The 13,716-nt window shown below is 29.3% G+C and overlaps 1 protein-coding gene across 7 annotated transcripts in view; it reads right to left on the bottom strand.

Moving 5' to 3' along the window:
• Positions 1-13,716, bottom strand: part of LOC142323571 (NACHT and WD repeat domain-containing protein 2) — a 182,548-nt gene that overhangs the window by 33,849 nt on the left and 134,983 nt on the right. For all 7 annotated transcript variants that reach the window (XM_075363384.1, XM_075363419.1, XM_075363411.1 and 4 more), the window contains exons 21-22: positions 10,682-10,943; positions 3,745-3,865 (exon numbers count right to left, since the gene is read on the bottom strand). In XM_075363384.1, the coding sequence (XP_075219499.1) occupies positions 3,745-3,865; positions 10,682-10,943 (383 nt within the window). The remainder of the gene's footprint in view (positions 1-3,744; positions 3,866-10,681; positions 10,944-13,716) is intronic.

The raw sequence follows: 13,716 nt of genomic DNA, 5'->3' as shown, positions 1-13,716 counted from the left end.
ATACATTTTTAGCAGGTGGAAAGAGGAATTTGATCTACAAATAAGACTTGGTAACTATCTTAATGTGATTTTATATTCTGATGACTTGGTCATTATCCAGGATGGTGAAGGTGACTTTTAAAGAGTTCTTTTTTTCTCTCAAAGAAAATGAAGGATAGAGTTTCACTGTCTTTGAGTAAGACAAAAGTGATAGATTTTACAAGAAAACTGTAAGATAAAAGACCATCTTACAGCCTTAGGGGGATATTTCAGAGTGGTTGGTCATTATAAGTATGTTGGTTTTAATGTGTCCAATTAAGATGATTTTGATTTACTTAAAAAAACGCAAAATTAAATTTTATATATGACTATTCATAGAACACCGAAGAATTACCCATAAAAAGAGAACCAATTAAAATTCTTCAATACTATTGCTGTTCCTGGGAAATAAAAACAGTGATTCATCTAAAAGTCTATTCAAGCTCTGAAATAGATCAATATTATTCCTCTGCTACCTGGATAGGGGATGAGATAAATGAAGTTGAGTCCATATGTATTTTTGATGAAGTTAATTGACCTGTTTTATTCCAAAATCTGCTTTGACTTTTGATAACTGTCCAAAAAGATTAATTGTTTGAGTTAAATTATTGTAATATAATCTTTTTTTAGCATTACAAATAATTTAAGCACAAATTTGTTAGTAATGTTTCTTTAATGAACAACCTTTTAAAAGAATAATAACAATGTCTTGTCACATACTTTCATTAATAAATGATGTGACAATTGTGCTCTGACACCATAATCTGTACAAAATTATCAAGAATTACACTGATAGAAAAAAAAAAAATTTTTAATGTTTCTCTAAGTGTGATACCATTTCTTGAGTTGCTTTTTTGTGTATATTACAGATCTGCAAATACAATTTTTCTATCATCCTTAGTTATAAATAAACTACGCTTACAAAAAAAATTAAGGGAAAATACAGTTAAAATCTGTAAAATCTATAATTTCTATGAAATAAAATCTATAATTAATCTATGAAAAGGCACTAGTCTTCAGGTTTATGAACTTGGCCTAAGTGCAACATAAACTCATCATTATTTGTGCAATAAACCAAATTATTTTCATCAATAAAGTACTGAGACAGTTTTTTTTTTGGCTTCGAAAGTCCAAATTTTGTATTTTTTTAAAGTAAATACCAACTATGCAGACTTGATCCTAACAGTTCAGCTTGATTTTTGATAAATATAAATCCCTAAACAAGTCATTTAATTTACCTTGTGATATAAGATGTGGCTTATTGGAAGATAATTCAAAATCAAATTATTGTTGTCTTCTTCAGTACTGCCTGATTTTTCATCGCTGCTTTCAAAACATACATTCACAGATGGCTCAGGAACTGGAATAATTTCACTGTGAGGTACAGGCCTGATTGCAGATTGTAATGAAGGCTGTTCTACATTATGTTTAAATTTTTTAGAAATTCCAGACACACTTGTTAAACAAAAGTAACAATCGGTTATATGATCCTTTGGTTCATGCCAAACCATAGGTACACCAATGGCAAAGTCTTCCACGTACCTTTCAGCCATCCTCTTAAATATACAGAACAATTAATGCATACTATATGAGAACTCCACGTCTTATCCTGATCATCAATTTTACACTGAAAGTACAAATGATATGCCTTTTTAATTAAAGGTGTAATGTTTTTTCTATTTGATTTTATGGTAAACTCACCACATACATAACAAAAGGCACATTTACACAATTTTGAGGCATTATGACACTGCACTGTTAACAAACTTAAGACAGCAATAAGACTGAACAAAATTTATTCATTCCTAAATCCAATGCTTAATATAAACAACATAGCCGTGTTTTCAGCTACATGTTTTGACTTGCACAGACATGATTAATCTTGTCCATCAAGGCTCACTCTTCAGTTTTAGATATGATGTCATAATATGTGACTATGATATGATTTAATTCTTGGTCTAGTATTGTTTATTTATACCTTAAAAATTATGTTAACGGGTTAAACAATAAAAAATGAGCTAACAAAATACAATATAAAGTGCTAAATGCTTAAAATGCTAACTGTATGTTGAAAAATGAAAAAAATCCTTTAATTAAAATTTAAAAGTTTATCAAAAATGATGGGTGATAGAAAGATTTTGACATATTCGTTTTCAGCATCAAAAATTAAAATCATGTATCACATGTTAGGAAACAAACATTATGTTTATCAATGTTATCTTTAGGTAAATTTGTAAAAATAAATTGTGCATACAATTTACAAGGCTGAGGTCCTTGTAATTCTAGTTGGTTGAGAGATTGAAACAATTGATTCAGCTAACTCAGATAAGTTAATAGTTCAGTTGTCATGACAATCGTTTTGAAAGATAACAATAAAATCAGCTGTGAGACATTGAATTTATTAGGGAATTAATGTCAAAAAAAGAGTTTCTGATAGTTGTGTTGAAAGGTTTAAAAAAAAAACCAGAAGATTTATAAATTATCAAGATAATTTTTAGATTAAATTGAAAGGGTGTACATTCAGTAATCTTAATGCTACCATAGTTAAACGTTTTTTTGAGGAGGAGGATCAGAGAAAGACAAAAATTTAAATCAGAGAAAAATTATCCCTCCTCATTTATAAAAAACCCCACAGAATTTCCAACAATAGGATTTCACCCAAATCTGCTTTGTCATCTGAATTTAAAAAGGTCCCAGAACTGTACCTTCAACAGTTTCTGAAAAAATTGTTGCGAAACTCAAAAAAATTGGAGTAAAGAATATGCTTTCTAGGTTACAGTAACTTAATTGAGCGATCAATGTTCAGTTGTGCCATCACCTGACACACACTTCCAATCCTGATTCACACTTCCAGGTTCGAATCCCGGTCAGGCATGGCATTTAAACACACGCTAAAAATCATTCATCTCATCCTCTGAAGTAATGCTTAACTGTGGACTCGGAGGTTAAACGAAAGAAAAAAAAAAAGGTTACAGTAACTTAACTTTATTAAATTAAAGTCAGTAAAACCAAAATTTTCAGAAATTCAAAACAATCCAGAATTTGGCAATAAATATATCTATTATAATGCCTTGGAAGTTGTCATGAAGAGAGGATACACTGGTGACCTGGATCTATTATTACTACACCGTTACTACAAATAACTATTTAACTGTTAACAGAATTCATTTGAGAAAATTTTATGTTAATTCATTTTTATGTTTTATGAATTATTATTCGTTATCATTTTTATTATTAATCATTCATTATTATTTTAATTTTTATGTTTTATGAATTAATTTGAGAAAATTTTATGTTATTCTTATGATAAACATTTTTAAATAACTGAAGTGTAAAACCCATGTAGAATAAATGTAATCTATTTACACTGTTTACTCTTCAGTTTATAACAATGAAATAAAAAGATTAATGTATGTATTTATCAGAATGATGTCAAGTACCATTCATTTTTGTCATTATGAGTTAAATCTTCTTTTATTAATTTGTGATTTCATTATTTGTTCGAACTACCACATGATTTATTACAAATTTATTTTTATATTCATTTGTTCTTATATAAATGGCAAGGAAACAACTGTATGGAAACATTCTTGTTAGGGAGCTGCCTTTCGATAATATACCTTCTGATGATGAAGAATGTTGATGACTGAATTTCTTTACATGGAATAAGTAAATATATTTACTCAGTATGGTGCAGAAATAATAATTTAATTCTAATATGCTTACTTGTGAATGTCCCATACAGATATTTCTTCCTTTTCAGTGGAGATAGTTACAACATAATGAGGACTCTCTGGTAATCTTGATATACTATTAAAAACTCTGGCACTTTCATTGTTTGTTTCCTCTGAAATTAATAAAACAAATCAATACTAACAACAGAGAGCCACATAAATGAAATAATTTTCATAAAATACCTTATAAGACTATAATAAAATAAATTGTTAGTTACAATAACTTGGAAATATTCTTATATTATTAACAAATCACAGTTGATATATTCAACTGAAACAAGATTAATTTCTTAATTTATTAATTAAACAATGAACGTAAGGTAGATAAAATTGAAATTAAATGTTAAAATAAATTTACTAATTTTTAAAATAAAAAATAAAATTGCAATTTTAATTTCTGCACAATGTTTAAATTCTAGCTACCTTGACTTTCTTTTAAATTTTTGAGAAATTTTACTAAAATGAACACTAGACAAATAAATAACAAAAAAAAAAAAATGATATTCTTAAAAGTAGTAGAGGAGGATGAGCAATATTTGAGTACAAATGTTTTCTTTTGCAGTTGCTGAAAGTTTTATGTGCTTCAGTTTTGCTCTTTTAATTGTTTTATCTGAATCCTTAACAACTGTTTAAAAAATCAAGTATGAAATGTCTGTTATCAGAGCACTGCATATAGGATGAAATCTGTAAAACTTCATTTAACTGAAATTAACTCATTAACATCCTTATCTCTCCTGATTTCATCCAAACATTTATTATAAATACAGTATGTTTGAAAAGAGTAGATAATGTTGAATAAAAAATATAAGAATGATTGACTTTTCTCCCGCTGAAAAATTTACCCTAGTAAAGGTTTTATTTAAAATCTATTAAGTTTATAATGTTTTGTATAAAACATTTTTATTTAAAACTTTTATTTAATTTTTTATACTGCTATGACATACAAGGAGTGCTTAAATTTAAATTATAATTTGAACTGTTTGGTGCCGAATAAAACAAACAAAAGCCAAAATTGGTACCACTGTCTGATGGGTGGAATAAAGTCCTAACTTATTCCATTCATTCAGCACACAGCTTTATATGCTATTATTTTTATGTTTATATGTTAAATGTTGTTAGTATGAGTGAAAAAGAAGTGCATCAAAGCATGGAACAATATATTATTATAAAAGAAAATGTGAAACCATTAGAAATTTGTGAAAGAGGGTTTGGTGAGGAAACTTTGACAAACGTAATCATCTATAAAAGAAGAAAAATTTTTAAGACAGTCAAGAACATGTAGAGAGTGAACTACTATACTTTTGCTGTCTGCAAACATTGACGACAGAAGAAATGGTTGAGAGGATTACTTACTCAAAACGATCATTGAATTAAAGTGCAGAATATCGCTTTTACACCCAATATCAGTGTCAGCAGTGTGGGTAGCTGCAACAAGAATCAATTTATGAGGAATTACTGGAAGGTTTGAGCACGTTGGCTTTCACGAATGCTAATGGACAGAACAAGCAGACAGACATGAAGTGGCTCAGGTATTTTTAACTCAATATGAAGAAAAGGGTGATGAATTTTACAGTCTATTGTCACTACTGATGAAACTTGGGTATTCTATCCCAGAATGAACACTGACGCAATGGTGACATCCTTCATCTTCGAAACAAAAAAAACAAAACAAAATCCACTATATCAGCAGAAAAATTATGGCTCCATTCTTTTAGGATATGCAGTTATTCTACACATCGATTGCCTAACAGAGTAACACATTATAAACACTGAATATTACTCTTACTAATACTAAATTACTCTACTAAATTATTCACTAATTTACTGAAGGTCCACAAAAAAGCCATCTAAAACAATCAGAAAAAAGTCAACATTCAGTCTGTTTTTTCAAACAGAGTGGCGCCCTCATGTGGCTGCTCATATGATGGCTACAATCCATGAATTAAAATGGACTATTTTGCAACATCCCGTATAGTCTGGATCTCACATCTTCTGATTTACATATGTTTGGACCCTTAGAAGCTCTAGGAGGTAAAAAGTGTTGTTCTACTGAAGTAGTCATTGAAGGTGTTAGAGATTACATCTATCAGCAGCCACAGGAATTTTTTCTGAAGGAATATAGAAGCTACTCTCTAAAGCTGGTGCCTGTGTTTTGAAAAGGAGGGAGACTATTTTGAAAAAATAAGTGTGTAATTTACTTGTTTTATGTAACTATCTGAATAAATAATAATCATATTTTAAATTTTAATGGTCCTGTAAAAATAGACTTCTCAATTTTAAATTTAATTAATTCATGATAATTCAAATTATATATGATGACATAAAACAGAGAAATAACAAATTGTTACTAATAAAAAATTATTTTTAAAATGTATAAACCTTTAAATTAAATGGATGAATAATTCCCGTTGACACACCAATCATTCTTTTTTATTATGAGATCATTTACAGTAGCAACTATTGTGTACACAGTAAATTAAATAAATAAATTTTTCTGAGCATAACTGAATGTGTTTATAATAGTCAAAAAAACAAAAGAAAAAGGGGAAGGTTACAATTACTAAAAATTATTTTGTTTCTTCCTGTTGTGTGGATTTTATTAATTATATTTTGTAAGCAGAGCTTGGTTATGCAATAATTGTGCATATTAACAATTCTGCACATGTTGATACTTGTAACGATTTCTCATTCATGTAGTTTAAGTGACAGAGATATAAGAGAGAGCCTTCCACCTTTCTCTACCATTCTAATAAAAACTAAGTAAAATTAAATATGCAAAAAAATTCTGAAAATAGAAACTAAAATATAAACCTTCTAAATACTCTACAGGCCTAAGGAAATGGTGACTACACCAATTAGACTACTATGATCTGGGTCTGTACAACTGTCATATAATACAGCAGAGCTTAATTAGCTTATAAGGAATAAATTATATGATATGTCTTCATATATGATGTAGTATAGGAATATTTTTTTATATATAATAAAAATAAATATAATATTCTTATTTTAAAGTTATATATTACCATAAGCTAATTAGATCTATTACATCATGACTGTTGTGTGCAACGACAATTCCCACACTTTAAAACATGATGAATCGATCCGATAATGAGGGAAAGAAGAGAATAAGTTTCAATACAATCACCCAAAATTTTATAATACACTAATTAGTAGATAGAGAGGAGAGGTTTAGTATGCAAATGGGTTGATATTTTAGTATTCAGGCTGAAGGTTAAATATTAAAATCAGAAAGCTAAAAATATATTTGTTTCATTTTTGTAATTCAAACTATTCAGTTTTTAAGGCAAGTCCTCCACAGATCCATACTACCAGAAATCAATAAAATTGCTGTCAGCCAACAGTTAAGTGAATAAACTACTAGTATTAAATCATTTTTTCTACCGGTGATAAAAATCAAATACACATATCCAATTTTAATGCAAATGCTACACATTAACTTAGAAATATTAACATTTGTTGATAAATGCATTCTAACCTCACTTGTTAAAAAAAAAGAAACACCAGATGTATTCAAATTTAAAAATAGAATTTTCATGTTATTTAAAAATAAGCATCAGAAGTTTATAACACACTGATTACATGATATACAAGAGGTGGATCAAAAAATAAGTTACATCTTTGCTGTGTTCTTGAACTGAAAGGGATATATTAATGTCTTGTGGTGGCGACACTGGTTGTGTTGTTGTCTTCACACTCCCCCAGCAGCAATTTTGTACGACATTCAGTAAGAGTGTAGTGTTGTCAATGTGGTGTGTCCTCTAGAGGTTTCGTCCAGCATAGAAGTGCGTTCAGTAGTCCAATTTTTGTGGGCAAAAAATTACAGTTGTTGTGAAATTCATTGCCAAATTGTTGAGGTATAGAATGAGAATCTCTATGATCACAAAATTGTGCCAAATGTTCAGAAACAAAAGAACAAATGTGAGTGTTGAGCTGCGTGCTGGACATCCTTCAACTGCAAACACGATGGGTAATGTGGAATGCGTAAATGAAATAATTTTGAGAAACTGATGCATTAAAATTACAGAGATTTCAAGTGAATTTAACATCAGTTTTGGCATGTGTTTGCGATTATTCACGAACAGCTTGGTTACCGTAAGATGTATGCACAATGGTTGCGACATCTGTTGACCAACAACCACAAACATCAATGTTTTGTGTCTGCTCTTTCTTTTCTTCAACGTTATTCAAGGATTGGTCCACAGTTTTTGAAACAAATCATCACAGTGAATGAGAGCTGAGTGCTTCATTAGACTTCTAAGGCTAAACGAGCATCACATGTGATGCTCGTTTAGCCTTAGGCAAAAAAACTCACCGCAGTCAAAAAAATGAAAACATCTACAAATGTTCAAAAGATTATGCTGACAGTCTTTTTCAATCCTGAGGGAGTTGTTTACAGTGAATTTATGCCCCAAGGAGCAACAATCAATGCTGCATCTTACTGTGAGACTTCAAAAATTTGTGTAAAGCCATTAAAGATCGAAGACCCGGAAGATTGAGCGATGGGATCGTTTTTCTTCACGACAGTGCTACTCCTCATTCAGCTCGTGTGATAAAGAAGTTACTGCAAAAATTCAAGTAGGAAGTGTGGACTCATTCGCCTTACAGCACTGATCTAGCACCCTGCATCTACTACCTGTTTGGTCCTCTCAAGTGAGACCTGGGAGGGGAGTGTTTCGCTAATAATGAACTGAAAGACGTGATCCTTAAATGGTTGAAGGAAATTGGACGAAATTTCTACGAGAGTGGAATTGAAAAACTTGTCACAAGGTATGAAAAGTGTTTAGAAAAGCTTGGCAATTATGTAGAAAAATAGATAAAAATATGTAGTATTTCTTCAATAAAAAAAAAATTGTCTTATAAACATGTGTTTGTTTCATAGAGGGGGTGTAACTTACTTTTTTGATCGTCCCTTGTACAAAGTTTCTTCAAGATTTCCAAAATCTTATTTCTATGAAGTGCACAGGCATGATATACCTACAAGTCAGTGCAACGTGAAAACATCCCCAGGATTTAAAACATTTGCTGTGATTGTACAAAGGAAATAACCCAAAAAACAGTTCAAATGGTATTAGACAGATGTAAGCTATGTTGCAGGCAAATAATACAAACAAAATTCTTTTGCGGTTCTGGGCTAAAGACTGATTTTTTGTTATTTGACAGAGGTTAATTTTTTTTTAATATTAAAATATATTTTCTGTTTATAACAAAATTAAATTATTATAACCGCAATTTAATGAATTTATTCTATATATCCTGTAATTAAATTTATTAAATTATAAATTCATTATTTTATCCTATCATTCAATGAACTGGAAAATATTGACCCTCAAAATTGGAAAGTTGGAAGAAAGTGCCCTGAATTATTCAAATATAAATTATTATTTAGCTTTAATGCATTTATAAACCTTCAAGTTAAGAAATACTTAAAATATACTTTGTATTACAATGGCAATTCTATTAGTTGCCACATTGCATCCAGATTATCAATTTTTTTTTAGTAGTTGCAAAAACCATGAAGCACTCAAGAAAAATGCATAGAAGAAAGTATCTTTTAGTGATTTAATTACTGCGTAAGCTCAAAGCCTGGTCATAATAATACGATGTTTAATTTTTCTAGGATATGGAAAATGTAAATACCAGCTGCTAATTTGTACTGTGAATCTTCCAAATGAAAGATGTACAAAGTGTTAACAGAGGTCAGTGCGCACTTGGCAGAAATTTTTTGCCCTATAAACATTTCCAGGATAATTTTGAAAAAGTACCATCAAAAGATGTAGTTCAAATACTATTGTAGTTTGACTACAGTTGTCTAAAATGTATCAGCTAATGACAGAAATATATTATGTCATTAGCAAAACATTTTGTAGTACTTGTAAATATTATCATAAATTATATATTTCATATATAATCTTCTAATGACATATATATATTGGTGTACTTCAGTAAGAGAAAGTTAGGCTACAGATACTGAAATAAAAACTGGTATCAAACAGGGTCCCTTTTTTTATATATTATACATCCAAAAAATTACACAGATTACATCAATCGCTCCTGAACTCACTCTTTTTTCATTGTCATTAAAAATAATAATTTTGGGTAATAAAGAATATACTTGCTAAGTCTTTTGTAGTACTTGTAGATTTTATCATTGCCCAAGTTTTTTTTTTTAAATATGACAAATAATGGAAAAACAAGTAAACTGATAAAAAAATTTACAGAAAAAACTTGTTTACAAAAAATAAAAATATAAAAGTAATTTTCATTTGTATTGTTAAACAAACATAATCAGTAGCTACAGAGGAGTAAGCAAAAATTAAAAAACAAAAATTGGATAAAAAGAAAAAAATACTGGAATATAGTGTTTCTACCAGTATTTATTAAAATAAATAAAGGTAGAAGTTGGTAACAGAATTTTTATTATTTTAGACATCCCAAGTTGAAAGTGAAAATTTAGATTAAATGTAACCAAAACCAGTTGTATAATTTAATCCATGAAATTATATTTTAAACAGCTTTTCATTTAAACTGGTCAGGGTTTTAGCAATAAAACTATTCTGTTAAATATAATAATTGCAAATTAACTGAAATTATAGTAAAAATTTGTTAAATTCCATTTAAAAATGAAAAGTGGATGAATTGCACAAAAATTTGCATTCACTGCAGTAATATGAATTAAATCTTTGGTAGACCACAGCTTAGGTAGAATATATTCCACATTGCAATGAATGTCTAAATAATTTACTTTTGTAAAATATTGGTAAGTGCTGGTTCCACATCATATTAGTTACATCGCTATATGTCATGTACAGATTGTATTGGTATACATTAAACAGTAACAGATATGTGAGATACCTATAGGTTATGTTTTACATTAAAATAAATATAAAATATTGAAAATTAATTACTTTCAACTTTGTCAGAGTCAGCAGTAATAGGTGAAGGTACTACTGTTAGACATGCAACAGGTGGATTATTGGCAGTCTGTGTCCAGCGCATGCAGAGTTGACTACTAGTAGACTTATGAATAGATGGAGCACTGAGCAATGTGTAGAGCTGACGTCCATCATATGCCAGAGCTGGACTATAATTTTCTAGAAACTCTTGCAGCCAAGAGATATCAGCAGCAACTGTCTGACTCGATGATGCTAAATGTACATCTTCTAATACCTAAACAAAATGGGTAAACCTGGGACAGCTAGAGACTGCAACTTAAACAAGTATAATCATAACACTCACAGCAGAACTATCAAAAATTTCAATAAATAAACAGTAGTGATATGCAATATATCTAGATGTAATTCTGAAAGCAACAAATTAAGTTAAATTAATTAGTATATGTATATACATAAAATATACATACATATATATATATATAAATAAAGAATGATTCAGGAAGAAAGGGAAATAACTTCGGAACTGACTGTAGAGCTTGAAATAAGGAAAAAGTGCATATAGACATATGTCCAAAAACGCTTTGTTATCGAATTATGACTAGTGAAAAATCTTTGCTATAAAATAGCAAAATAAGATCATGCTGAAATTTTTAAGCAGTTATATAAGGAGTAAACTTGATGGTTTCTTTTGATTTTTACCAAATAATAAAGGTCCCAGAACTGTATCTTCTATAGCTTTCATGATATCCAATATAAAATAGAAAAATTTGATTACAAAATACATGTTTAAAGTTTTAAGTACAATAATTTTGTTAAATGACTAATAAATGCATAAATCTTATTATTAAAACTTGTAGAGAATTAAATTCTGAAAAAACTGAGGTAATAAAAAGTGTGAAAAAACAACTTTTATTATTAAAAACAAAACTTAACAGAAAAATGTTACGAATTTGTTTGAAAAATTAAGTTGGCAGCATAACTGTTTGCTTCAAAATTGAAAGCTACTCATGGTTGTCATAAAATTGTTGTTACATGTTAATAATAAACGTTAGGCTGTCTAGTTGTTTTTGACATAGTTTAGATTGTGTTTAATTATTTTTGAGATCTAAAGAAGTGAAATTCCATTTTGTATTCTTTGTTTTGAAACATATCACATCTGTTCACTCGTACAGAATATGCTGATATGATTTTTATGTGTGGCTTTTACAATGGAAGTGTTCCAGCTGAGGTGGAAGAATACCGACGTAGGTATCCCTGACGAGTAGTTCCAAACCGTAAAGTATTTTGTAGTATTTTTAATAATTTTCATGAGAATGGTACACTTCCCAGCGCTCATGTTTCATCTGAATGTCAACCAGTACATGGTGATGAAAGGGAAAACATTCTTCAAGTGGTATGTTTAGTCCTATAACAAGCACATAAAGAATTTCTACAAGACAATATTCCACAAAGTACAGTATGGAGGACATTACGTGCTTGCAGACTGCATCATTATCATGTTCAAAACCTCCAGCTTGATGACCATTCTAGGGCTGGAGTTTTGTCAGTGGGTTAATAATAATTATCACTTAATTCTATTCACTCTGTTTTCGGACAAAGCTACTTTTACCTGTAATGACATAAACAGCACGTGGAATTCTCATCTAAATGTGTCTAAAAAAACCCACATGCTGTAGTAAAATCAAATTTCCAGCAACAATTTTAGGTGAATGTATGGTATGGCAAGATCAACAACCAATTAATAGCTTTCATACTAATGAGTCACAGGGAGAAATTATCTGACATTTTTAAACAATGAATTTCTTTTAGTATTTGAAGATTTCTCATTGATGAAATGAATTGAAATGTACTATTAACTTTATGGGGCATCAACATATTTTACAAATGAAGAAAGGCAATTCTTGGATGAAAAATTTACTGGTAAATAAATGGTTTGGATGTAGAGGGCAGGTAAATTGGCTATTTAGATCACCAGACCTTATTACCTTAGATTACTGTTTATTGGGATGGATGAAATGAGAAGTATACAAGCAAAAAGTAGATATACATGATGAACTGATTGCTCGCATTCTCCGTGCTGCTGCCCTCATCAAGGAACGCAAAGATATCATTAAGGTGGTAACAGACAATGTAAGAAAACAGTTTGAAAAGTGCAATGATGTCAGAGGTGGAATTTTGAACATTAATGGTAAATTAATAAAGTATAGACCACAGTCATTATTTTTTTAAAAAGTAAATTACAAGTATTGAAATTTTTCAAAGGTCAATTTATTGTACTAAAACTGTCATTTTTAATTTTTACAAATTCATAATATTCTTCATTTAAGTTTTGTTTTTAATAATAAAAGTTGACACTTTTTTGTTTTTTTGTAGACTTTATTACATCAATTTTCTCAGACTTAAATTCTCTACTTTATTTGATAATAAAATTTATGTATTTATTAGTTATTTAACACAGTTATTGTACTTCAAACCTAAAAAAAATGAGTTTTTTCTCACTGAATGTTTTTGTTTTATGTTTGATATCATGAAGATTATAGGAGATACAATTCTTGGATCGATTTTATTCGATTATTCAAGTCAAAATCATAAGAAAACATCAAGTTTACTCCTTATACAACGCCTTAAAAATTTCAGTATGACCTAATTTCACCAGGGGAGGGTAATTTAGTACAGATATCTTTACAGCAGACATATTTATTTGTATATATTATTTGTGAATGTGTATATTTATTTATTTTTTATATTGTTTGCTTAGTAATTTTTTTAAACTTATGTTCATCATATTTTTAATATGATCAAAACACAAACTACCAAATGAATTCTAATGATTACTTCTTTTCACAAGTTAGTGAGCAATTTCATTCAAAAGTATTATTTGAGCACATGCCTAATGTGCTATCTCTAACGTATACCTACTTGTATACATACTGCTCAAAACATATTAATACATGCAAATAAACATATTATTACACGGCAAATATTTTGCATTCAGCAAAATAATAATTGTCTAGTTTTCTTATACAATTTTTTCATGATTTAATCTA

Source organism: Lycorma delicatula, chromosome 1, assembly GCF_047948215.1.
Source record: "Lycorma delicatula isolate Av1 chromosome 1, ASM4794821v1, whole genome shotgun sequence".
Classification (NCBI taxonomy): Eukaryota; Metazoa; Arthropoda; class Insecta; order Hemiptera; family Fulgoridae; genus Lycorma; species Lycorma delicatula.
The sequence above is the reverse complement of the archived record's forward strand: the minus strand, read 5'-3'. Positions and strand labels throughout refer to the sequence as shown.